Source organism: Saccopteryx leptura, chromosome 2 (assembly GCF_036850995.1).
Source record: "Saccopteryx leptura isolate mSacLep1 chromosome 2, mSacLep1_pri_phased_curated, whole genome shotgun sequence".
NCBI classification, from domain to species: Eukaryota; Metazoa; Chordata; class Mammalia; order Chiroptera; family Emballonuridae; genus Saccopteryx; species Saccopteryx leptura.
Genome location: NC_089504.1, coordinates 334,076,963 through 334,103,657, shown reverse-complemented (window position 1 = coordinate 334,103,657; position 26,695 = coordinate 334,076,963). Strand labels below are relative to the sequence as shown.

The following is a 26,695-nucleotide window of genomic DNA, read 5'->3' as shown; positions in this document are numbered from 1 at the left end:
TCTCCACGTCTTCACGGTTCACCAGGAAGTGCCACCAGGCCTCCAGGAGCCCTGTGGCTGTGCAGAGCAGATTATCACCCCATTTGCACGTAGAGAGTCAAGGTTCAGAGCAATCAAGCTGCTTGTCCCGGGCACAGCCATCTGTGGTATGAAACCTGCATTATGGAAGCTCCAACTTTGCCCTTACTATTCTAAGACACACATAGCCTCCTTTCCATTGTTTTCAAGTTTCTTAAATTGGGTTGTGTCTGACAAATGATACCAAATAAAACAAAACAACAACAACCAAACCTTTCAGGCCACCAAGTGCTGTGATTGTTCCTGGCACTGCCCGTGGGTAGAAGGTGGCAGTACACCTGAGTGTTACTGAATGAGTAAGTAGCATTACACTGGTGATGCTTCATCTTAATTTAGACCCCCAGATGGTGCTTCAAATGCCTTTGAAAAGGTCACAATGCATCACTGAACAGAAAGCTCTTGAGAAATATGACTGTCAGATGCCAGGAAATGCAGGTAAAGGATATTGGAATGGCCAACTCACTTGGAATAGCTCACAGACTTTTTAAGGCAGGGCAGGCTCCTGTCCCCAAACTGTTCGAGAAAAACTGTCCTGCTTCCCCAGGGCCTGACTATGACCTTGGGCAAGGCACTGGGCCTCTCTAACCTTCTTTTCTGCTCAGGAAAACGGGGTGGCATGCCTCATGAGGTGTTCTGAGGACTAAATGGGATAATTTGCACAAACCACAGGGCCCAGCACCTGGCACATGTGAAGTGCCCCCATCCCTGCTTCTACTCTGGTGGAGAGGAGTTTCCCCAAGGCAGGATGTTTCCCCAACGCAGGCAGGATGGCCCCAGCTCTCACCCTGACCTACTCTGCTCCCCGGTCCTTGAACCTCTCTGAACCTCTCAGTTTACCAATTCAAATTTCTGGGATTACACTACACCCCCGTGCTGCCTTGTGGATTTACCCAAGGATGTTACATGCCCAGCGTGCCCCAGGCTATCAGCAAGTACTGGGTCCTGCCTGCTTCTCTCCACTCCTGAGGTCTTTGCCCGTTGCAGCCCCCAGCCTTGCTCATCAGAGAGACTGAGGCTTGGAGAGGATCAATAACTTGCCCAGGACAACGCCTGGTGCTGGCCACGGTGCCCGGCTTCCTGGGGCTTGGTTCTCAGCCCCGACCCCAGGACTGAGAGGCTGTGTAAACTCCCCCGCCCACCCCTTCGCAATTGCCTGGAAACCCTTGACCCCAGCAACACAAACACACAGGCCTGCAGTGTGCAGGTACAGTCAGCTTTATTTCTTTCCATGCCGAGAAATACAGAGGAGTGAATTGCGGCTGTGGTGCCGGCGGGGGGGGGGGGGCGGGGGGGGGTTTCTTGCTGTTCCCTATGGGACACGAGGAGAGGCTGGGTCAGCGCCCAGGGCCGGGACCACTGTGTTCATGCAGGCAGCAGCTGGACCCACAGTGGAGCTGGGACAGCAGGGCCACTGTTCCTTCCAGCTTTAGCGAGGCCTGGGGGTGCCAGGCTGCCTGTGTAGTGGGGGCCGTGGACGATCTTCCCTGCCAGTCTTATCGCTGAAGGAGTTCCCATCCTCGGGCCCTGTGCTCCTCTCTGCCAGCCGGGCTGGTCTCTGGGAGCCCCTGCTCCTTCCAGACACCTTTCAAATCTCTGAGCTACACCCTTGGTATGACTAGAAAACTCCCAAGTTGTTCTTGCCTGATGGAAGAATGTTCCAGCTATGCCTGTTCCTACAGCTGTCCGCTGGTGGCTTGGCTCTTCCTCAGCTGTTCTGGGTTTTGAGAGTGAAGGAGTGTGTGTGTGCATGGGAGTGAGCATGCAGCAGTGTCCACATGTGAGCATGACTGCAGGGAGCGGCAGGTCTGGGTGTGTGGCCGTCCCTGTGCACGTGTGCTGCACATACAGTCCCACCGCTGCCATCACCTCTGGTTCACTTCTCTCTTCTCCCGGAAATGCCAACACTGAGGACCCCTGGGTACTGCTGGGTGACCTGCCGCCCCTGACTAGTCCTTCCAGAGCTGGGGCCTGTGAGTGTCAGTTTCCATCGACCTCACGTCTCTCCTGGCCCCTCCCCTGTGAAAGTGACACAAATACTCGGGGTCACCCCCAGACTTCTGGGAAAACAAAAGTCCAAAGAGAGGCAGGAGTTTAGTCCCTGGTGGGGGACAGACTCAGGAAAGCCTGCCCCAGACGGACCCCTGGGCCCTGCACCCATCCCTCCTGCTGGTCACTGAGGTTTGCACTTCACTCGGGACCCAGAGCCCTCCTGGAAAACAGAGCCTCTGTGCTGACAGACTCCCTCCCCAGGGCCTGGGGGTGGCGGGTTGGTGGAGAATAATAGCAGGGCCCCCCCCCCCAGAGGAGGCGTGAGCATCCTGATCAGGCTCAGGGGAAACATTCTTGGCCACCCCGGGGCCAGTCCGGCTGTGACTAGGAACCTGCCTTCCCACTGAGCGCAGTGAGCCTGGCTGCTAGGCAGGGCGTCCCTGGGCGGGAAAGCCTGGAGCATCTCTCTTCAAGAGCCTGAGAGCCAACGCTAGTGGGAACGGTGGACGCAGGAGGGGCCCCTGTGGGGACAGCATACACCAGAGGGAATTTTGGGGAGAATCTGGAGCCAAAAGCCAGGCTGAGGGGACTTGCTCGGTCCCTTCAGGCATCCCATTAGGTCCTTAGGCAGAGACCTTGGTGTCCAGCCTGTCTCTGGGCATGTATTAATAAATACATTCCCAAACCCAAGACCACCCATTCTCCCACAGACTGGATCCTTCAGCCAAGCTCTTCCCTCAGTCTTGGAATTCTCTAGACCAAGAAGCAATAAACCAGCTTTGGCTGGTGTCTCAGTGGATGGAGCGTTGGCCTGGTGTATGGATGTCCCAGGTTCAGTTCCCAGTCAGGGCACACAAGAGAAGCAACCATCTGCTTCCCTTCCCCTCCCTCTTCCTTTTCTCTCCATCTTCCCCTCCTGCAGCCAATGGCTTGATTGGTTCAAGCGTGGCCTCAGGTGCTGAGGATAGCTTGTCAGAGCACGTCAGCCTCAGGTACTAGAAATAGCTTGGTACTCAAGCATCAGCCCTAGACAGAATTGTTGGGTGGATTCCGGTCAAGGCACATGCAGGAATCTGCCTCACTATCTCCCCTCCTCTCACCTAAAAATAAAAAAAGAAGAAGAAGCAATAAACCTTCATAAAAACTCTGGCCCACTTCCCTACAGGTAGCGCAAACACAGCTAACGACCTAGGAGCCCTTGGGAAGTCCCCTCACACGGGGGAGATCCCAGAGCCTCCTCCAGGGAAAGCCTCTGCTGTTGTGGATGTCCAGGCCCACGGGGGGAAGCCCGGAGCATCAGAGGAGGCTGGGCAGGGAGCCGGGAACCATGCTCCATCTGAGCCAGTCAGTATGGGCTCCAACTTTGTACCCTTGACCATGGGAGGTCATGGCAGGACAGAGCTCAGGCCCAGGGTCTTAAATAGCTGACAGGAGGGGTGTGGAGGTCAGGCCCTCGGAGTTCTTGGAGCCCCAGACTACAGCACAGGTAGGGAACAAAAAGTGGACTGGGTCATCCTGGGAGGCTCGCCAGGACCCTAGTCCTCGGCAGAAGTACCCCTGAGGCTGGAAAGTTCAGGAAGAGGTCCGTGGGGCATGCTGTCTCTGCTCCTGTCTTCACCAACATTCCCATTGGTGCCCCCGCTACACAATGGGGGATTTCAGTGAGGCTGCCGCGTCTTCCCAGGGCAGCTGCACGTCTGTGTGACGGAGGTTCCAGCGCCTGTGCTGAGTGTCGGCTCAGCCTCTGAGGTCAGGGCACAGGCTGCGACTTCAGCAGGCAGGGGGCAGAAGGCATGCAAACAGTCCTGTTTATCCCTCCTCAAGAAAAATACAAAGATAAAGGGAATTCCACATCTTTGTTCCTGGTCAGGCAGCGCATGTGCTGCTTCTCTCCCCACCATAGTTCATCAGTGTGCGGGGCTGGTTTCTTCTCCTTCTGGCAGGATATGCTGCTCAGTAGATGCCAGAAAATTGGGGGGATGAGAAGGAAGCCAGAACACTGCAATCAAAATGCCAGGCCGTGTCCATGGGATTAAATGGTATGATTCACTGGTTTCACAGTAAATGGAGTTTCTTCCTTCCTTTCTTTCTCTAGCTTTTCCCATCTGATGTGGACTGACAAGGAAGTGACTTCAGGGTTTCCCTCCGAGTTTGTGCTTTTGGAGCTTGGGGACAGGTGGGCCCCTAGCAGTCACTGTCCTGTCGTCCTCCATGGTATGTGGGGTGTGTGGGTCGGGAGCACTCCAGCTGGCCAGAGCCTGCCCCTGCTAGCACTCCTATTTCTTCTGAACTATTAACAAAAAAAGAACAGTTATGGTCTTGGCAACGTAGTTCAGTGAATTAGAGCGTTATCCCAATTCGCCAAGGTTGTGGGTTCAAAACAAGGCACATACAAGAATCAGTCAAGGAATGCATGAATAAGAAGTTGATGTTTCTTTCTCTCCCTCCCCTTTCTCTCTCAAATCAATGAAAGCAAAACAAACAAAGAACACCAGTTATGACAGACCAGAGCTCAGAACATGGGACCTTCAGGCCCCTGTTTGGAGGATTTGGGGTTTTGTTTCCCCGTTTTGACAACGGGGATTGGTGTGGTTTGGGACTCTGAGTGGAACAAGAGGACCGTGGCCTGGATGATTGGTTCAGAGCTGTGCATGTGACCCCTGAACATAGGGGTCTATGCTTTGATTCTTAGTGAAATCTAACCAATTCCCTTTGCCATTTTGAGTTCAATAGGGTCACACGCCATCGGAAGAGTCCTGGCTAAACTGACAAGAGGCAGCAGCACAAAGGAGACCAAGGCATCAGGGGGTGATATGGAGGCTAATGCCCCAGGTGAGCGGACTCCTGCCTCTACATACCTGTGTGTCTATCAGACTCAGATCGTGGAACGCGCTTTAATCCAGGCAGATAGAAAGTGGAGGACGTAGGTTTTGAACCCAGGCAGGCTGATTACAATCCTACCCTATTCCCTTTCCGCAGTAGCCAAGGTTGCCCGTGACCCCACAGCTGAGTCCCAGACTTTCTGCCCCAAGTTGAAAGCTCCATAGTCTAGACCAGTGCCTCTCAAACTTTAGTGATTGGGCTGGGAATCTTAGTAAAATGCAGATTCTGATTCAGTGGGTCTGGGCTGGGGCCTGAGATTCTGCACTCCTGACAAGTCCCTGGGGTCAGCAGCCACTGCCGCTGGTCTATGGAACGCATTTGCAAGAGCAAGGTCTTCAGGGGAAAACTTAGGTTGGTCACTGCAAGTGTCAGGGACAGCTGGGGCTTCCTAACGTGAGCATATGAGAGGAGACAGACCGTGTTGACTTCAAAGCCCAGAAACTCACGAAGCTGTGTGGGCCTTGTGAGCAGCTGGCAGTCACCCTTGAAAATGGTTCCCCTGCTTGGATAGCTTCCTGGGGCCACCTCTGGGTGCTCACAAAAGTGTCGTCCCTGCCAACGATGGTGCACTTGTCAACTTACTGTCAAGGGCTGGCCTGTGACCGCTGGCTCTACTTTCTGACTTCCACTCTATGTACTGTTTAGTTCTCCCTGTCCTGGCTGTCTCAGTATCGACACTTATGTGGCAAGTCCACCATTTACAAAGAAAGTCATATCCATTATCTCGGGTGATGCTCAAACGGTGTCTATGCTGGAGGCTTCCTCCTGCGGCTGCAGACATGAAAAACCCTAGGGTTCAACTAGGCAGACAGTGGCCCAGGACCCAGGGACATGAGAGCCTTTGACTCCCAGGCCCACGCTCTTTCTCCACCCTTTCCCTTTAGTCCACTCTCCAGGCATAAGACAAGTCAGACAACCATCTGAACTCAGCCGGTCACTGCCGAGGACCTGGTTGCTTTTTGGGAGTGAGAGGCTAGTCTGTGGCCCCTATAGGCTCTTTCCTTCCCCCACCGCCCCTGTCCCAGGGGGCCAGGCCACTGCCTTGGCTGCCCTCACACCAAGCACGCTGGCACGTGGCTGGGCCTCACCTGCATAGTTGACAGTCACGGTCACAATGATGATGATGATCCCCATGACGATGAAGGTGATGCTGAGCAGCCGGGCCAGGCGGCCCAGCCTCCGGGCCCCGTCCACGTCCCCCTGTTGCAAGCTACTTCGAGACTGCAGAGAGAAGGTGGCAGAGACCTCAGGAAGGCCGTCCTTGGCAGCCCCGTGGGGCCCCTGGCCTGGGCTACTGGCACACACCCCCTAAAACAGCGGTTCTCAGCAGCGGTTCTCAACCTGTGGGTCGCGACCCCCGCCGGATGGCTTTAGGCGACCCCTGTGTTTTGGTTGTTCGACCCCCGCCAGGGAACTGCTGCCCTAAAAGGAAAGGAAGTGGGCTTCCCCTGGAGAAGTAGCCTGGATTCAAGGGGCGGGGACCCTAACCAAGCCTGTCCCTCACTGGCTGAGGACAACCGGAAGCAGAACCAAGCAATGCAGAACCATAGGATGATATCGGGGGGACCGAGGGCCTGAGAGGGTGGCCCGGGTCCAGGCTATGTTGAGCTGAGAGCACCTAAGTCAGGCCCCCCCAGACACCAGGCCTGGGCTCACTGCTGTGGCTGCACAGACCTGCTATGACAGTTAGTTCCTCTGGCTTTTTCTATGGCCAGACAGGCCGGCCTCCTTTTCTGTGTGAGCCCCCTCTTGCCACAGAAGAGAAAAGAAATCCCTGGTCCTGCCTTCCCACCCAGGAACCACATCCTTGTCCAACCGAGCCCAGATCACACCAGGAAGGCAGGTGTCTTAGGTTTGAACCGGGAATGCTGGGCCTGGGGGAGCCACACACGGCTTCCCAGGAGCCCCAGGTGACAGTTCACTCCTTCTCAGTGAGCTTGGTTTTCTTGGCCCTGTTCAATGTGATGAAATCAAGTGGATGAGGGTGAATGCAAGGACAGAGAGCATCCTGGGAGGTCCAGGGGTGGCTCAGCAGGGGGTGCGTCCCAGGCATCTCCACGGTGGCCTCGTGCCCCTGCCAACGATGGTGCACTTGTCAACTTGCTGTCAAGGGCTGGCCCGTGACCGCTGGCTCTAGAACTCCCGGATGCTTCTTGGGCTTCTAGAACAGGGGCAGGCAAGAGTCCACTACAGGTGTGACTGCTTCAGGCCACTTATTTGCTTATTTGAGACCCCTGAGTTCAGAATGAAAATGTAGTCAAGGGCCTTGATGATGATGACGGTGATAACTTATTAAGCCCTTATTTTGTCCCGGGCAGCTTGCTAAGAACTCTAAGTTATCTCATTTAGCCCCAGATTCACCCTACAAGGCTGGCAGTGTTGCCCACTTTTCTTTTCTTTTTTTTTCACTGTTTGAACTTTATTATGAACATGTCTAAAACAAAATACATGGGAGAGCAAGCTGTGTGATTCAGTTAAGTCAGCATCAGGGTTGCCCACTTTGGAAGAAGCGGAAGCTCAGAGAACTGGCCCTTCCCAACTCTGCTCTCATCATGCGGGCAGCGCCCTCCCAGGTTCCGTCCTCTTCACATCTCAGAAGTCTAACCAGTCCCACCCTCCCCTCCCCCCATGGTTTCCTGTTTCAGGCTCCTCAAGGCCCACCCCACTCTCCTGGCACAGAGTCACTCAAACTCGAGCTGCCCCAGACCATAGCTTCTGACTTCCCAGATCGACTCCTGAATTTACCCTCCTCCTTCCACTTGCCTAAACCCAAGTTATTGGCAACAAAGTGGAGTCCTTCTGCTCTGGTCACAAGTCTCCTCCCGTCCTTCTAATCAGTTTCTGCTCCTAGTCAATTCCTGCAACTCCCCTCTCTAGGTCCTTTGCACCTAGTTCCAGGGGCCACTTCTCACTCATACCACAACAACAGCCTCCTCAAGCTTCCCCGGCCCTGAAGCTCTCTTCTTCTCCGTTCTATTCCCCAAACCACAATTTCACTCGGCAGATATTCCAGCCAAGCACTGTGCTAGGCCCCCGGGTGCAGCAGCGTGCAAGAGAGTTCCACTTCCTGATGGACAGACACTACTGCCTGGTGGGGAGGCTGACCTCCATTGTGATCACGTGAATAGAGGTAAAACTGCAATTGTGGGTAGTGTTACAAAAGAGAGGTACCTGATTCTATGAGACCTTCTAAAACGGGAGAGTCAGAGAAGACTTCCTAGAGGAAAGACATTTGGATTGAGATGTGAAGAATGAGAAGAATTAGACATTTCAAAAGGAAGAAGAGTATTCCAGGCAGAGAGAACAGCATGTGCAAAGACCCTGAGGGAGACCCTGCGTGGTAAATATGTAGATGTTCAGTATGCCATTATCTGAAGGAAGCAGAAGGGACAAGATAAAGGCCAGTGTGGATGGCCCATCTGAGTGAACAACAGGAGGTGGGTGGGGCCAGGCCAGGCAGGGCCCTGCCCACACAGGAAGGGGTTGGTTCTTACCCCAAAAGCAGTGGGAGCCAGTGAAGATGTAAAGCAAAGGTAGAGGAATGATTTCCAAAAGAGCCCTCTGGCCAAATGGGATCAGAGAGGAGGTTGGGATTCAGGAGCTGATGCAAAAGCTCAGCAAGATGGTGGTGGCTGAGTTCATCACTCCCTCCCTGCCCCCCTCCCCTGCTATCCACAGGCCAAAGACCAAACTGAGGTTAGCTGTGTATTTTCTGATTTCTTTCTTTTTCTTAAGTCAGAAGTGGGGAGGCAGAGAGAAAGACTCCTGCATGCGCCCGACCAGGATCCACCTGGCAAGCTCACTAAGGGGTGATGCTCTGCCCATCTGGGGCCGTTGCTCTGTTGCAACCAGAGCAACTTTAGTGCCTAAGGCAGAGGCCACAGAGCCATCCTCAGTGCCCGGGCCAACTTGCTCCCGTGGAGCCTTGGCTGTGGGAGGAGAAAAGAAAGAGAAAAAGAGAAGAGAGAGGGGGAAGGGTGGAGAAGCAGATGGTTGCTTCTCCTGTGCGCCCTGTTCGGAAATTGAACCTGGGCCATCCTCACACCAGGCCAATGCTCTACCACTGAGCCAACTGACCAGGACCTGCATTTTCTGATTTTATTCTCTCCTCTTCTCTTCCACAACCTCTGGGCTAAGCCAATCTGAGCCACTCAGGGTATGAGCACTAACTTCCACCTGCTTTTGCTCATGCTGTTTCTCCTGCCTCTATTCTTGCTCCTCCACACCACACATGTCTACCTCCTCTCCATCCTTCAAGGGCTTGCTCCAATGCCACCCCCTCTGTGAAGCCCACTGAGATTGCCCCACCTTCACTAGAATAATAATTATCCCTAACATTATTTGAAAATTTACCTTGTGTCAGGAACTATATTAAATAGAGCATTTCATCCTCCTAACACCCTGTGAGTTAGGGAGTAGGCCATTTACAGAGGAGGAACTGGGGCTGGAGCACACAGGCACCCTGAGAGAAGCAACCAGAGAAGTGGGAAAAGGCCAGATCAAGAAGGGTCCTGGCTCTCATGAAGCAGAACCGGATTTGCATGGGGGAGTGTACAACTGGGTGAGACAAATAGAGAGTTTCTTCAAGACAGGGAGGAAAATGGTCCACTGAAGAGGGAGAGAGTGGAAAGAGCGAGGAGTGGTTAGCACCCCGGGGTCCCAGGGCAGCTGGAGCACAGGGGTGAACTAAGGACAGCGGAGAAGAGCACTCCTGTCCGGAGAGCGGGTGCATGTGAGTGCAGGTGATCTCACACTGGGACAGGTCTGCAGGTGGGTCTGGGCAAGAAGAGGTGAGTATTAATAACTGGACCTCAGGGTTATCGGTGACAACGGGGCCATGTCACCTAGTAAGAGATGAAAGAGAAGGTGTGTCTGGCATGGAGTGGGGCACGGGCAGCAGCATATCCTGAGACTGACCAGCCCGCCTGGCTGTGGCAGGACCCAGCCAGTAGCAGCTGTAGCCTCCAGCGCCCCGGAAGGCAGTCTGTAAGAGCACAGGTTCTGGAGCAATTCCTCCTAGATACCTGTCCCAGCGTCATTATCTATGACCTACTACCTCTGTGGTGCTGGACCAGTGGCTTACCTTTACTGTGCTTCAGGTAAAACTGGCAACTGCCTCATTGGCTGGTTGTAGGGATTAAATGAGATAATACCAATACAAGGGAGGAGAGCTCAGCATGGCAACAGCAAGAGCTCAGTGAATATGTGTGTTATCAGGAGGTTCCCTGCCCTCCATTGAGTCTGAGAGGGAAAAAGAATCATAACCCGTCAGCCCTGGCAAAGGAGGGCAAACCTGCTCCAGAAGGAAAGTCTGTCGGGTGGGTCTTGGCGAAACTGCTAATAACACTCCTCTCCTTTCATAAATGCCCCAGTTTGGATGTTAATTACAGGCTCATTGTATGTCCAGGAACTTATCACTCCCTTTTATTCTCTTTCTTTCTTCCTCTTGCTCACCCACCACTCCCAGCTGGATTGTGATGGCAGTGGGATGGGGCAGCGGGGGGGGGGGGGGGAGCATGGAAAGCCCCTCCTGCCATCGTCTCCCCCAGGGAAACAGCACTTTCTCCATCCTCAACTCTGATGCCCTGGCAGGATGCACCATGACTAGCAATGCCTCACTGCACAGCTATTTTCTATAGCTCCGATTTCCAGGGGAGAATCTTAGTATCTCCCTTCCTGCACTCTCCCTCTGTCTCTCCCACCTCAAACACAATCAGGTAAGAATTCCTGACCTTCCTGATGTCCCTCATGTCTGTTCCTACCTCTCCAGTCCCAGTTCCACCGCCCTGGCCCACTCCTTGTACATATTTCATGTGGAGATAGCGCTGGCCTCCTCCTCACTGGTCTCTCAGCCCCACCCTTGCCCCATCCAACTTTTTTTTTTTTTACAGAGACAGAGAGAGGGACAGACAGACAGGAATAGAGAGAGATGAGAAACATCAATCATCAGATTTTTGTTGCAACACCTTAGTTGTTCATTGATTGCTTTCTCATACGTGCCTTGACAGGGGGGCTACAGTAGACCAAGTAACCCCTTGCTCAAGCCAGTGACCTTGGGTCCAAGCTGGTGAGCTTTGCTCAAACCAGATGAGCCCACGCTCAAGCTGGCGACCTTGGGGTCTCAAACCTGGGTCCTCTGCATCCCAGTCCGACGCTCCATCCACGGCACCACTGCCTGATCAGGCCATCCAACCTTTTCTAAACAGCCAAGGTGAGGTCTTTGAAATATAAGCCTGGTCACATGACTTCCCATAAAATGCCCCTGTGTCTTTGCAATTGCCATCTCTGCTGTAGTGCCTTTTCTCATTACCATACCTTGACCTCTCTTCCTCATCCTTCAAGAGCCAACCCCAGTAAAACTTTCCTCATCTCCCACAAGCAATTAACTCTTAGGTTTCATTTCTTTAACCTGCCAGTAAGTCTTGTTTCAGGGCTCGCAGCAGATGACCAACCACAAAGGAATGTCTGACGTCCCAAGCCGAGAAGTCCTGGATGATTGAAAACCCCACAGCCCTTCCTACTCCCCCCTCCCCTAACCTATAAAAAAGCACGGTCCGCCTGACCTGTGGTGGCGCAGTGGATAAAGCGTCAACCTGGAAACACTGAGGTCGCCGGTTCAAAACCCTGGGCTTGCCTGGTCAAGGCACATATGGGAGTTGATGCTTCCTGCTCCTCCCCCCTTCTCTCTCTCTGTCTCTTCTCTATAATGAATAAATAAAATCTTTAAAAAAAAATAAATAAAAAAAATAAAAATAAATTAAAAAGCACGGTCCTGTCCGTGCCTGGCGAGACTCTCCCTTACGAGTCAGCCCGGCAGGGTTCCTTTCTTTCTTTCTTTCTTTCTTTCTTTCTTTCTTTCTTTCTTTCTTTCTTTCTTTCTTCCTTCCTTCCTTCCTTCCTTCCTTCCTTCCTTCCTTCCTTCCTTCCTTCCTTCCTTCCTTCCTTCCTTCCTTCCTTCTTTCTTTCTTTCTTTCTTTCTTTCTTTCTTTCTTTCTTTCTTTCTATAAAGCCTGTTACACTGATCTTTTCGGACTCTGATGGATTCTAACATTAACCAGCCCCTCCTCGGGGCTCCCATAGCATCTTGCACCATTCTCTTTTTCTCTCTTCCCACCTCATGTCAATATTTCTGGAGGCTGTGTCTATTTCTTTCTTTAGACTGTAAGCTCCTTGAAGGCAGGGACCATGCATCCTCAATCTTGTTATCCTTCCTATGTAGCCTAGGGAAAGATGGTAGTAGGCATTCAGCAGGCATTTGAGGGAATAAAGAATAAAAGACGAGAGAGAGGAGAGTCTGTTTTTAACTACTGAACTTAGCCAGTGAAATGCCTTAAGTTAATAAAAGATTCCTGAAAGAAATAAGGGCCATAGGTCCCACAAGAAAGATGTCTGGCATCTGGGCTTTGGCCCCTCCATGAGCCCATGCCACCTCCAGCTCTCTGCATGACCAGCCCAGGTCCCTAAACTCAAGGCAACATTGGGAGGAAAAGGGGCAACATACAGAAAGGCTTCAGAGAGTTCTAGGAAGTTCGGCTTTAGAGATTCTGGGGCTACCTTGAGTCATGACCAAGGGACTCATTCTCAGCTGTAAGCCTGGCATGCAGGGGGAGGGGAGCAGGGTTGGCAATGAGTCCTACCCCCGCTTTCGAGAGAAATAGTTGTGAGCACAGCATTGACATAAGGCCCTGGTCGGCAAACTGTGGCTCGCGAGCCACATGCTCCTCTTTGGCCCCTTGAGTGTGGCTCTTCCACAAAATACCACGTGAGGGTGCTACCTCGATAAGGAATGTACCTACCTATATAGTTTAAGTTTAAAACATTTGGCTCTCAAAAGAAATTCCAGTCGTTGTACTGCTGATATTTGGCCCTGTTGACTAATGAGTTCGCCGACCACTGCCTGGGGCCGTGGGCAGAGGAACACACGTGGCTGCTTGGGAATGAAAATGGAAAAGGGGCCACAGGGAGAACTGTTTTCAGTCCCGCTAAGCCCAGTTGCTCTTCCTTATCCACAGCGCCATCAGTCCTTGCTTCCCAGTCACGCATGTCCCTTTGAGCCTGAGAGACGCCATTGAAGGAGCGACACTGGAAACGGCCGGAGGGACCAGGGCAGGCCTGATACTGGCTGCTTTGTTGTGTCAGACACTTTATCCACACCATCCGGTGTAAGCCTCACAACTATTCCGGAAGTCTTAGTTTTCTGATCTGTAAAATGGAAGGCTACCTCGAAGAGTAGAACCTTACTTTTATTTAAAATTATTTCAAATTTATTCATTTGAGAGAGAAAGAAAAACATCAATTTGTTGTTCCACTTACTGATACATTCATTGGTTAATTTTTGTATGTGTCCTGACTGGGGATTGAACCCACAACCTCAGTGTATTGGAACAACGTTCTAACCAACTGAGCTACTGGGCCAGGGCGAACCCTAGTTTTAGATATGGAAGTTCCTCCTCACTAGCTGGCACTCATTTCTGAAACCTTCCCCCTGTCCATTAATCACCTTGAAGCTCTGTTCCTGGCTTTGGGGGTGGAAGAAAACCCTTTGTTTCTTTTCATGAGTAAGTCCCAACTGCTCACCCATCCCCACTTAGGGGCCTCATTTTCTCCTTGTACAGAATGGCTTAAGTCAAAGGCACAATAACAAACAATCACAGTAATGATTGTAATGACTGAATTCATAGATCATCTGTGATGGTAATGGTGTGGGAATGGTGAGTGATAAAATGAATTCAAGTTAATAAAGCAGGAAGGAAAGACATTGAAGGAAGTCTGAGAGAAGGTGGGGAGGATGTCGGGGAGAGCACCGGAGGCTGAAACCAGCCAGAGGAGCGTGGCAACAGAACTCAGGAAAGAGCTTCCTCTGCCCAGGGGGCTCAGGCCAAGCCCATCAGATCTGAGAACTGACAAGATGTGCCAGGGCTGATCAACTATTAGTCCTTCCACGAAGATCGACCCTCTCCCAGCAGGACAAAGCAAAGAGATATGCTTCCCCATGCCCCCTTCAAAACCCTCTCTGTGCAACAATGCAATTGTTTCTGGAATGCCCAGAATACAAGTTAACCCTTCAGTTGGAGAAGAGTGGGGAAGAATGGGGGGGGGGTCCAGGGGTGGAGCCAAGGTGCTGCAGTGGTGGGTGGGGGGAACTGGACATGCTTAGGGGCTTGAGAGAGCAGCTATTTACCCACTCATTCAGAAGTTTGTCAATATTTTAGGCCAACTGACCAGCTGCCCATAAGCCCTGGTTGGGACTTGGCACTCTTGTTGAGTGAGTGGATGAATACATAAATGAATGAAAGTGAGCCTGTGACATATCAGTTCAATAAAGAGGTTATCACCTGACCAGGCAGTGGTACAGTAGATAGAGTCAGACTGGGATGTGGAGGACCCAGGTTCAAAACCCTGAGGTCGCTGGCTTGAGCATGGGCTTATCTGGCTTGAGTGCGGGTTTACCAGCTTGAGTGCAGGGTTGCTGGCTTGAGCGTGGGATCATAGACATGACCTCATGGTTGCTGGCTTGAGCCCAAAGGTCGCTGGCTTGAAGCCCAAAGTCGCTGGCTTAAGCCCAAAGTCGCTGGCTTGAGCCCAAAGTCACTGGCTTGAGCAAAGAGTCACTCAATCTGCTGCAGCCCCCCAGCCAAGGCACATATGAGAAAGCAATCAATGAACAACCAAGGAGACTAAGGAGCTGCAACGAAGAACTGATGCTTCTCATCTCTCTTCCTTTCTGTCTGTCTGTCCCTATCTGTCCCTCACTCTCTGTCTCTGTCGCAAAAATAAATAAATAAATAAAAATAAAGAGGATCTCAAAGATGCCTAAGAAATGGAGGCGTTGAGACCACTCTGGATCTCTGCAATGCTCGCACATGCTGCAGGAACAACCTACAGAGAAGAGACTGTTCAGAGGCTTCCACGAAACCACAGACAGGGTTACCTGCCACCCCGGGAGGTGTAATGAGGATGAAACGTCATTATCCCAAAATGGGTTACAGTCAGAATTGCCTGTCTACTGGGGACCTGCCCTTCCCAGGGACATTGCGCCGTTTCATTTAGTGTCGATAGCAGCAACCATTTCCATTCACCATGTGCCCGGCTCTGTGCTAGGTGCTTTCACAAGTATTAACACGTTTCATCTTCCCGATAACCTGTGAGGTGGGTGGTTTTATTATTCCTGTTCTATAGATGAGGAAACTGAAGCTAAGGAAGGAGGCTGAGTGATTTGAACATGGTCATGCGGGGCTTATAAGGGACAGAGCTGGGACACTCACCCAGGTCTACCGGATGCTTATGTTATCACTCTTGTCAAGTGAAGGCCCCCTGCCTGAGGTCCAGCTCCCCTTCCAGGAGACCTTGACGGCACTGAGGAACGTGGCCACTTCTCAGCCTGACCCAGTGTTAAAATGGATGAAGCCAGCTTTGCTCTGGCCACCCCAGGAGGCTCATGGGAGGCTGCGGTTCTGAGCGCGTCTGAGTCTGGACAACTCAGGTAGAGCCCCGGGTCCACCAGCCCGGCGGGAAGGATGCTGCTGGTCCACTTGTCTACTGATGGAGATGGGGGCAGGGAGGAGAACAGTGCGGGAGGGGGAGAGAGGGAAGGAAGGGCAATTCTTCCCTCCCTGCACAAATTCCCGAAAGGTTTGGCCTTCCTGGGAGGGACACACCATCCTTGTGCCCAGAGGTAGATGCAGGAGAGAACCCTGAATTCAGCATCTCGTTGGTGGGCCTCTCACCAGTCGTGTGACTGTGCCCACGGTACTGCTCTGTACATCTCAGTTGCCTCATTTGTTAAGTGGGAACACTTAGCCAGACTGTCACCTCGTAGTAGGACATGCTCTGCAGACAGTAAGCTTCAGAAAAGCTGTCAGGGCTGTGTGGGTCCCCTTCCACCCTGGATCAGAGGCTTGGCCCATCACTTGATAACCAGTGGGGGGACTTCAGACACGGAGTTCTGAAGTCTGTCCCCAGGACCTGGTGACATCGGCACAGGAAAATGACTCCCTTTCCACTCTCTCTGGCCCTCATTGTTTGGGCGGGACCGAGTGTTTCAGCCCTACATGAATAACTGACCCCCTCCCTCCCTGGAAAGTGGGAGTTCCCTATAACTAGACTGGCTCCCAAAGAGGGAAGACAACTGTGGGCACCCCCAATAATAGAGCCACTAGGATAAAACTCAAATTCCTAGAGCAGGTCCTTGCTCACCGCCCTTCACAACCACATTCTCGCCTCCTTCTCCTGCCAGACAGACCATGTCTTATCCAGCTACTTCCCAAGTGCCTTACACGGTGCCTGGTTCAGAAAAGACGCCTTCATTCATGGGGCCCTGATTGCTCCCTACCACTGAGTTCCCCTCAAACAAGCAACCTGCCATTCAAGTGAATTTCAACTGAATGAATGACCTGAAAGTGCCTCCCTGCTCCTCGCCATGGCCCAGGCCTCTCCATCTCTCGCCCACACTCTTGCAAAGGTCCCCTCTCCTGAATGTCAGGCTCAGGGGGGCCCCTTTGGTCCCTTCTTTCACCCTACACAAGACAAATCCACCAAAACAGAAACCTGACCACACCCTCTCTGCTTCAAACCCAAAGATGTAGGTGTGACAGCACGGGTGAGGCTTGAAAACCTGATGCCAAGTGGATGAAGCCAGTCCCGAGGGACTACATATTGTATGATTCCATTTGTGTGAAGTGTCCAGAAGCGGCAAATCCCTAGACACAGAAATATTAGTGGTCACTTAGGCTCAGGAGGTATGGGGGGCGGTGATAGAAAAAAAGCTATGGATCTTTTTTTAGAGATGAGGAAAATGTTCTAAATTCCAGTGTGCTCATGGTTACACTTAACTGTGACTATACTAAAAATCATTGAATCATGCACTTTAGATAGGAGAATTGTATGATATGTAAATTATATTTCAAAGCTCTAAAAAACCCCATAACAAACCTGTGATGGTCCTCCCCCCTCACCAGGGAGATACTCAGCTGCCACAAAACTACTGTTATATAGTAGCACTTAACTCTGTGCTGGGTGTTGTTCTTTTTTTTTTTTTATTATTTATTCATTTTTAGAGAGGAGAGAGACAGAGAGGGAGAGAGAGGAGAGAGAGAGACAGAGAGAGAGAAGGGGGGAGGAGCTGGAAGCATCAACTCTCACATGTGCCTTGACCAGGCAAGCCCAGGATTTCGAACCGGCGACCTCAGCATTTCCAGGTCGACGCTTTAGCCACTGCGCCACCACAGGTCAGGCCTGGGTGTTGTTCTTAAGCACTTTGTATGGCTTGTCACATTCCACCCTCCCACAGCTCTATAATGTAGGCTTTATAATGACAACCCATTTTTGCAGATAGGAATACTGAGTAGAAGAGAGGTTTGAGTGGCTTGTCTGAGGCCACACAATTCCTTGTGATTCTGTCAAGCCTGAACACTTCTTGCGATGTGTGTTGTGACAATCTGTTAAAAAGTTTCTCCCCACTCTGCTGGAGGCTCCTCCAACCGGCCACGATGGCTGGTTAAGCACCCTCCCCGCTGCCCCTGGCCCAGGGAGGATCTGATAGTACTCCAGAACCTGGGAAGGACACAGAAATACATATGAGGGCAGGCTCACTGCTTTCAGTCTTGGGCCCAGGTTTCCTTTGACAAAGGCAGTTCTACCCAGTCTGCACCCTGCCACTCCCACCAAGAAATGATTCTAGCTACTGTTTTCTCCTGGGCACTTGTGTGGTTCTTCTCCCTCAAACCTGTCTTCCCTCCTGGGGCTTCTCCCTGTAACCAACAGGTTAGCCCTGCCCAGAGTCCCTGGCTGCGCCCTGGGGCCTGGCCCTGCCCCAAGCTGTCCCAGGCACCAGACCACTCCTCACAGACCCCACCCTGGGTCCTGCCCAGCCCTGTCTCTTGTGCCCATGCCAAGTCGGTCTGACTTAGGAATACTGCCAGTGTCCCCTGACATCCTGGTAGAGGGCACTGGGTTTGATGGGGGCTGGGGAGGGAAGGCTTCCCCAGCTGGAGCTTGGGTGGCTATAGTGGACAGAGAAGTGTGAGGAAAGAGGCACTTTCCCAGAGGACAGCCGGGAGCAGCGGAGTGAGCACAGCGCCGGGGGGAGGGGGGGGGCTTGCTGAAAGATGACTCAGCAGTGGCGAGGCCCCAGAGAGAAGCAGACAGTCCCCTCACCCAGTCCTCTGGCCTGCAGCAGCTCGGGGCTAGCAGATCACTGCCCCCTGCTTCTAACTTCATTCAGGAAGTCCCGGCCTGCCCAGTCCGTCCCTCCCTCTCCTTCCTAGACCTCAAAGGTCACATCTACCGACATTTTCTGTGGTTCCTCTGTAAGTAACTCTATTCTGAATGGCTTGGTTTAGGGACAATCTAATTTACTCAAAACTCTACAGCGCAAGTGTGTGAGAAGCAGACAAGCCCACGTGCCGTCCTTGGCAGTCTAGCCGTGCCCTCGGACACATTTTTCACCCGTGGCCCAGACCTCTTCTTCCCTGAGGACAGATGCTGAAATCAGTGCAACCCCATGGCCCAGGGGGCCCCCCCGGCAAGAACTGTACCCCAGAGGAGCAGCCCGGTGGAGCGTGGCGAGGAAGCCACTGCCAGCTCTTGGAAACCAGAGCTGGCAAAGGTTCTAAGAACACCCAGGTGGCCAGGGGTGAGGTGTGGAGGAGGCTGTGGGGGGGGGGGGCTGGCCCCCCTCCTGAGAACATAGGCCCTGGGACTTCATGCCGGCAGCAACCTCGGCTGCCAATACAGTCCCGCTCAGGAACAACGCCTCCGGACAGCCCTCCCACCACAAAGATAAGACCTCTAACTTGGCTGGCCTGGTATAGTGCAGAATTTAGCTCCAGGCGGCTCCCTGGGGCCCCCTCCCCAGCAGGGTTGTGTGCAAAGTCAAGCTATGCTGCTCAGGAGCAGAGATGAAAGGGGATAACAAACAAAAGCTCTCCTGACCACTGGACCCATCTCCAAAGGGCGTCTCTCCCCAAACCCCTAGCACCCAGCTCTCCTTTCTCTGTACCCATGCCAGGGAGTATGCCTGCCGCCCCCTGGGCCCAGCCCCGGCCCTGGAGCCAAGAGGAGCACTTACCATGATGGAAAAGATGAGGGGGATGAGGTTGAGGGGCCAAACGGGGCATAAGCAGGAGGCGATGGCAAGGATGAGGTAATCTCTGGGGACTTCTCGGTCCTGGGCATAGGAGGTGGTGGCAACGGAGGATGCCCGCCTTGAGCTGACATGAGAGGGCGACCGGGGGAGCGAAGCCTCCCGGTGCCCCTCCGGCACCGCCTTGAAGGGCAGGCTGTGGCCATTCTTCTCCAGATCCAGAGCCCCTGAAAGGGACTTGGACAGCTTCAGGGGCTTGTCACCCTTGTCTTCCCCCTTGGTGAGAAGCATCTCCATCTCCGGCAGGTCCAGGGGTGAAGCGGTGCCCGGCTCCCGCGCCGGGGGGAACAGAGGCTGCACAGGGTTGGCCATGTTGGCTTGGGCCTCGGGCTGCTTCAGTTCCAGGTCTTGATAAGGGGGTTCCAGAGGACCTCAGCGCACCATGCCTCAACCCAGACCGGGGCCTACGGGTCAGGGAAAGAAGTGTCACCAAGGAGCAAGGACAAGCTGTGGGTGAGGAGGGTCGACTTTTCCAGACCCACAGGGTTCAGAGTCTGGGTCCTGCCTGCTGCCTGGCGGAGCTTCTGGGAGCTGGAGACTTCAGTTCCGTTCAAGTTTGAGGCCAACTTTGCTGGTGCTGCTGTCAGCACAGATGGGCGGGGAAGCAACAGAAAGCCGCTCCTGAGCGGAGAGAAGACGCTCCTCTCCAGAGGGAGGCTGTCAGGGCGGGTGTGTGTGTGTGTGTGTGTGTGTGTGTGTGTGTGTGTGTGTGTGTACATCACACAGCCTCGCTCCCTCCCTGCCTCCTCAGATGCTTTTTCTTTTCATTTCCCCTCTCCCCAGAGAACACCCAGCAGCATTCTGCCTCTGCCCCAGCCCAGCCCCACTCTGCCAGCCTGGCCCAGCCCAGAGGGACGTGGGCTGGCCTCTGCGCTCTTCCATGGCAGCCACGGGACGGCTCCTCTGGGCTGTGGTCTCTGGATGGGGAAAAAGACAAAGTGGGTCACGAGGGAGTGTGATCCTCTGCCTTTCTTCTATAGGAGCAAGGTGCTGCTTCCTCCTCCCTGTGGGGAAACACTGGACCCAGAGCCTGTCGCATCCCACCCCAACCATGACCTCCAACTCCTGGAGGCATTGAGGACAGAGCCTGGCTCCTGGCTCCTGGAGCGAAGTGGAGATTGAGCACCAGTGTGGCCCCTGCTGAATCTCACCTGGACTAATGGGGCCCTCTGTGTGGGTTTCTGAGCAGCTCATCAGATGTGAGGCAGAGAGGGTCTTAGGGCATAGTGTTGGCCTCATCTCGTGCCCATCAGAGCTTTTCTGAGGTGCTGAAGAGCAGGCAGCGGACCTCCTGTTATGGGCTCCTGGGGCCACGTGAGGACTCGGAAGGGCCAGTTTCTGGCGGCTTGTCTGCTCCGATTCTTGCTGTCTTTGTTCTCGCTTGTGTCTCCTCCCTCTGCTTCTGCCTCCTTCTCTATTCTCTGCTTCTCTTTCTATGTCCCCAATCTCTCTCCTTACCTTTATAAGAGTGACCTGGAACCACCAGGAGGGGTGTGTGTGTGTGTGTGTGTGTGTGTGTGTGTGTGTGATTTGAAGAAGGGTGTAGGGTGTAGCAAAGAGTTTCAAACCCTGGGGTCATGCATGACGGGTGTGGGAAGTTAGAGATGGAAGACACCTCCAAGGTGATGCAGTTCAAATCCTTTGCTATCACAGATTAGAAATCCAAGGCCTGGAAATGGAAAAAGATGTGCATTTCAAACTGTATCCCAATCAAATACCAGTGTCTGGTCAGATCTGGTTCGGGGGCTAGTATGAAGCATTTTAGCAGAAAGAAATGCTTTGGGTGGTGTGTCTCACTGGCTTCAGAAGTGCTGCTTCCAGCAAGGGAGTCACAGGTGGAGGAGGGAGTGAGAGGGGCAGAGACAGTGAAGAACTGGCCACAGACAGGAGGAGAGCAGAGAGGAGCCACATGCCAGGGGAGCTAAAAGGACTCCTGGAGGCAAATCAGTTTCAGAAATAGTCTGTGGCTTTGAGGCAAACGTTCAGGTTTGATAAATAGGACTACATTAAATTAAGAATTGTTCGATAAAGGAAACCCAGTTATTTGCAAAATGCCTGCCTCCAGGGCAGTGAGACTGAGGCGTCCTGCCCTGCATGGGTGGTCAGGGGGGTGGCTTCCTTCTCACCTAGGTCTTCAGGAAAGGGGGGCGGAGATGGGAAATGAGCTGAGCACCCCTGCCCAGAGACTTCCAGAATTGTGCTAATGCCTTTTTAAATATGAGACTTCCTGCAGAGGGTAGCAAGATGGGTCCCTGAGACCCCCGCACTCTAAGTCAGTATCCAGCTTGGACAGAATTCCACGTTACAACCTGGGAGATGACCTCTGGGTGTCAGAACCCAGGCCCTCCATAGGGCCTTCCACTGCCTGGCCCAATTCCATCGCCTCCAGCCAAATGACAAGAGCCTGAAATGTGGCTGGTCCCAACTGACATGTGCTGTGATTATAAAACACACACAGAATTTTGAACACTTAGTACAAAAAACAAAAATGTAAAATATTTCATTAATACTTTGTACATTGATTACATATTGAAATGATAATATTTTGGATATACTGAGCTAAATAAAACATTAAAATAATGTCAGCTGTGTCTTTTAACTTTTTTTCATGTGCTTACTTGGCTTGCATTCTATTTCTATCAGGCAACACTGCCCTCCAGCACAGAACAAACCTGACATAAAGGAGACTTTTTGACTTGATAAAAAACCCGAAGAGAAAGAGAAAAGCCAAGAAGTCCCATAGCTGTGACGTTATGTGGTGGGGGGTTGTTCAGGACTTGAGACTCAGCTTGGCTGTTTCTGTGAAATGCTGGGCTCGTGGTGCCATCTGGTGGCCTGGTGGTACTGAGGGGAATGACCAGAGGGAGTGGAGACAGGGGGAGGGAAAGAGGCTGAGAGAGGGAGAGGGAAGGAGAGGAAGTATCAGGTTCTGCACCAGAGCTGCTGAGCCCAACCCAACCAACAGCTCCTGCTGCAGCTGGGTCCTGCCCCAGCCTCCCCACTCCCTCAAACTCCAAAAGAAGTCAAGTGGAGGCCCACAGGCCGTATTTATTACATACAGTGGGTTTGGCCTGCACAACACTGACTCAGATCTGTTTCACATAAATATAGGCATCTTAGACTTTCATCAGGAGGCTCTGGGAACGCTGGGCCCATTTTCTGCAGAGCAGCAGGGTCGGCTGTAGCCTTTAGAAGGAAGAGCACTGAGCTCCTCCAACTCCATCTTCACCTGGCCGGCCTGCCTGGCTTGGGGCGCAGGGCGGGGGGGCTGAGCTGTGAGTTCCTGCCCGGCTAGACAGATGAATGGCCCTCCTTCTGGTCCACAGATGGCTGCTCCCTGGTGTAGGCACAGGGAACTGAAGACAGCCATTCCCTTCTCCGTCCCCCTTCTCCACTGAACTATGAGGTCTTGGAGGGGCAGGCCCAGCTCCCTAACCCAGTGCCTAGCTCACAGGTAAGGGTGGCCGTGTGAACCGGTGGAAGATAAAAACTCCAAACGAGCACCCAAGGTATGTCCGCACCAACACTCATCCCACCTCTGCCCACCCCGATCTTAGCTCCCCTGAGCACGAAGGATGCTGAGATGTGAACAGTGGAGGGGAAAGTGGACCTGTGTACTAGAGAGTGGCCTTTGGGAGGCCGGGTGGACAGGGAGGCTGTGGGGAAAACAGCTGAGTTAGGCTTGTTTGCTGGTTCACTGGCTGCAAGCACTTTGCTTGATTAGTGTGTGAGTCCCTGCCAGTGGCATGTGTGCATAGCCTATGTAAGGCTATGGGTGCTTGCGCTCAGTAGCAATTGCAGATTGCCTGCCTGACACTGTGAGGGGCTATTTTTGCTGTTTCTTTGCCTGAGAAGCAGTTTTCCCCTGCCTGTGTGCTCATCTGTCGTTGGGAAACTCTATTAAAGAATGGCCGAACACTTTCCTGGTCTGCAGTTTTTCTACCGTCTACCCGAGTCCAGTGTAGACCGGCCTGGCCTGGGCCACAGGCATTACAGAGGCAAACCTCAAAAAGCTAGGTAAGCCCTGGCTGATTGGCTCAGTGGTACAGCGTTGGCCTGACGTGTGGAGGTCCCAGGTTCGATTCCCATTCAGGGCACACAGAAGAAGCGCCAATCTGCTTCTCCACCCTTCCCTCCTCCTTTCTCTCTGTCTCTCTCTTCTCTTCCCACCAGCCAAGGCTCCATTAGAGCAAAGTTGGCCCGGGGCACTGAGAACAGCTCCATGGCCTCCGCTTCAGGCGCTAGAATGGCTCCAGCTGCAGCAGAACAACGCCCCAGATGGGCAGAGCATCGCCCCCTGGTGGGCATGCCGGGTGGATCCCAGTTGGTGCATGCGGGAGTCTGACTGCCTCCCCGCATCTAACTTTGGAAAAATACAAACAAACAAAAAAAGCTAGGTAAATTCAAGCCTAATCCAAGGGGAAGAGGTAATACAGCCCTTTCTACTTAGTTCATTGAGTATCAGCAAACCTGATGGGGCTGACAGGGCAGGAATAATTGAGCAAATTCCTCTTCTCACTGAGGACTTCCCAGGCCCACCTCACCCCGCTCCAGAGGTAACTATAGCCTTCCTGTATCTGTGTGTACACACACACACACACACACACACACACACACACACACGCACGCCAAGTGTGATGAGAACTCGATGTGATCATGCACCCAACACAAGCACCCCAGCTTCATAGCTGTAAGGTGGGGTCCCTCCAAAGAAATCCACTTGAGATACTTCATCTTCCCTATCCTTGCTCAAAACATTTCCCTACTCTTTGGAAGATGCCCAAAGAGACAAATCTTTCACTTTTTAAAAAACAATCACAAAAAAACCTAATGGATATTGTTGGGAAAACAGCTGTTAGGTTTGCTTGCTTATACTTTGCCTGATTGGTGCATGAGCACAGGGCAGCGCCATGTGTGTATAGTCTGTATAAGGCTGCGGGTTGCTTGCCTTCAGCACGGATGGCAGATTGCCTGCCCTCCACTATGAGGGGCCATTTTGCTGTTTGTTTGCCTGAGAAGCCATTTTCCCCTGCCTGTTTGTTCGTCCGCCATTGGGAGACTATTAAACAGGAATGGCCAAACACTTTCTGGCTCTGTAGTTTCTCTACCATCTGCCCGAATCCAATGTGGACCTGCCTGGCCTCGGCCACCGGCCTTACAGGTATTAACCCTGTTTGCATCCCTCCAAATTCTCTCAAGGTTTGTTCATGCACCGACATGTCTGCCTAGAGTTACAATCGAAGGGCACAGACTGTTTTATGATCTGCTCTCTTAACTCGCTGTGGTCTTCATTCTGGTAGAAAACCAGAGTAAGCTTTGCCGGTCCTCTCTGGTTGGGGGCATTTGTATTGTTTCAAATTTTTCACTATTATGTCCAGTGCTGCTGGGACTCCCTTTTTACAAATTTCTTTTCCTTTTGGAGTATTTTTTATGTTGATTTTGCCAAATTGTTCTTTACCAGAAAAGGAACAGATATACAGTACAATTTGAAATCTGTAAATGTGCCCTTTTCTTCACGTCCCTGAAAACATGGGGTCTCATCATTGTTATTGTATGTTTCATTCATTGCTGGAAAGGTGAGGTACTGTTCCCTGTGACAGAAGCAGCAAGTGGAAGGGAAGGGTTTGGAAGCCAAAAGACATGCACGCATGAGAGTCCTTTGAGAGTTGTAAAGTTGCTGAAAGTGCTATGATTTTTATTGTCCTCTGCCCTTTAAAAGTTAACCCTCTTGGCCCTGGCCGGTTGACTCAGCAGTAGAGCGTCGGCCTGGCGTGCAGGAGTCCCGGGTTCGATTCCTGGCCAGGGCACACAGGAGAAGCGCCCATCTGCTTCTCCACCCCTCCCCCCCTTCCTCTCTGTCTCTCTCTTCCCCTCCCGCAGCCAAGGCTCCATTGGAGTAAAGATGGCCTGGGGAACTGAGGATGGCTCTGTGGCCTCTGCCTCAGGTGCTAGAATGGCTCTGGATGCAACAGAGCAACGCCCCAGAGGGGCAGAGCATCGCCCCCTGGTGGGCATGCCGGGTGGATCCCGGTCGGGCGCATGCGGGAGTCTGTCTGACTGCCTCCCAGTTTCCAGCTTCAGAAAAATGAAAAAAAAAAAAAAAGTTAACCCTCTTTCTACCCTTTGAGTGAGCTGTTGGTTCTAACCTTAGAAATACATAATTTGTCTTTATGTATATTAGTCTTTTATACCTTTTGTGCATAACTTCTGCAGCTCTGTCTTACATATGTTTTTTCTTCCCAGTACTCTCCATTTTATATTCATTTAATGACTATCCTTGCATTAACTGTTTTTCTCTATCTTTGGACAAACCTATCTGGTCTTGATTGGTAACTTCCATTTCTTTAAAAGTGTAAGGCCAGTGGCCGAGGCCAGGCAGGTTCACATTGGATTCAGGCAGATGGTAGAAAAACTGTGGAGCTGAAAATTGTTGGGCCAATACCGTTTAATAAAGTCTTGAAACTGCGCATGAGCAAATAGGCAGGTAAAAACCTCTTCTCATGGCAGCAAGCGAACAAACAGCAAAAACAACCCCTCACAGTGGTGGGCAGGTAATCCACCATCTGCAATCTGCCCTGAGCACAAGCACCTATAGCCTTACATAGTTTATGCACATGTGCCTCTGCCATGTGCTTACACACTAATCAAGCGAAGTGCTTGCAGCTGGTACAATAGTGAGCAAGTCTAACACAGCTGTTTTCCCAACAAACATTCACAGATGTATCTTCTCTCCACAGTGAATTAGTTATCTTGGAGAATGCCTATACAGATTTAAAAAATCAAGCAAGGGCTCCAGAAAGCCTGGAAGGAACACACTTGAAGATATTCTGGCTTAAGATCCCCCTACAGGATAAAGGAAAGGAGGGAGTGCCTGTTCAATACATGCACGTATGCCCGCACAAATACACACCCACACATCTACATGAGCATGAACATGTGTGCACACCAAAAGCCTCAGAATGCTAGACAAATACGTATCAGCTGGTAACTATATAGGTGTGTGTATTCAAACACATAGCCCTGATAAAACAATGATAATAATATGTTGTGGGCTTCAGTTTATAAAACACCTTCCCCAAGCACTCCCCCCTTATAACAACCTTGTGACCAGAATATATCTTAATAGCTTCCAGTCAGTGAGTGTTTGCCTGGGCCAGGCATAAGGCTAAGTGCTTTAAATGCATTATCCCATTTAGTCTGCACAACAGCTTATGATGTAAGTACTTATTATGTAAGTCCATTATACAGATGGGAACACCAAGGCTCAACATAATGAGGCAATCTGCCAAGATTACTCAGCTGGTCAGTGAGGAGACTGAGAAAAACCCTTGAAAAACTGGGTTTGAGCTGCACTTGTTCTCATATATGCAGATTTTTAAAATCTTGTGTTTAAGCAGACTCTCACAGTTCAAATCTGTGGTGTTCGAGGGTCAACTGTATTTTTTTTAATTCATTTTAGAGAGGGGAGAGAGAGAGAGAGAAAGAAAGAGAGAGAGAGAGAGAGAGAAGGGGGGAGGAGCAGGAAGCATCAACTCCTATATGTGCCTTGACCAGGCAAGCCCAGGGTTTTGAACTGGTGACTTTGGCATTCCAGGTCGACCC

At 52.0% G+C, this 26,695-nt stretch overlaps 1 protein-coding gene across 2 annotated transcripts; it reads right to left on the bottom strand.

The window, feature by feature from the left end:
- Positions 1–1,375: 1,375 nt before the first annotated feature.
- On the bottom strand, positions 1,376–20,319 carry TRARG1 (trafficking regulator of GLUT4 (SLC2A4) 1). Of its 2 annotated transcripts, XM_066363580.1 has the most exons (4): positions 20,245–20,319; positions 19,019–19,497; positions 6,039–6,171; positions 1,376–4,357 (listed from the first exon to the last, which is right to left on the bottom strand). In XM_066363580.1, the coding sequence occupies exons 2-4, from the start codon at positions 19,403–19,405 to the stop codon at positions 4,344–4,346; spliced, it is 534 nt and encodes a 177-aa protein (XP_066219677.1). In that variant the 5' UTR covers positions 19,406–19,497; positions 20,245–20,319; the 3' UTR covers positions 1,376–4,343. The 2 variants fall into 2 exon arrangements, with proteins under 2 accessions (XP_066219677.1, XP_066219676.1); XM_066363579.1 differs by lacking the exon at positions 20,245–20,319 and having other exon boundaries at positions 19,019–19,787.
- Between the last annotated feature and the right edge of the window lie 6,376 nt (positions 20,320–26,695).

Coding starts and splice junctions, on each gene's coding strand:
- TRARG1 (XM_066363580.1), bottom strand. CDS start 19,405: ATGGCCAACCCTGTGCAGCCTCTGTTCCCCCCGGCGCGGGAGCCGGGC. Junction 6,172..19,018: donor CCCTCATCTTTTCCATCATG/GTAAGTGCTCCT, acceptor TTCTCTCTGCAG/TCTCGAAGTAGCTTGCAACA.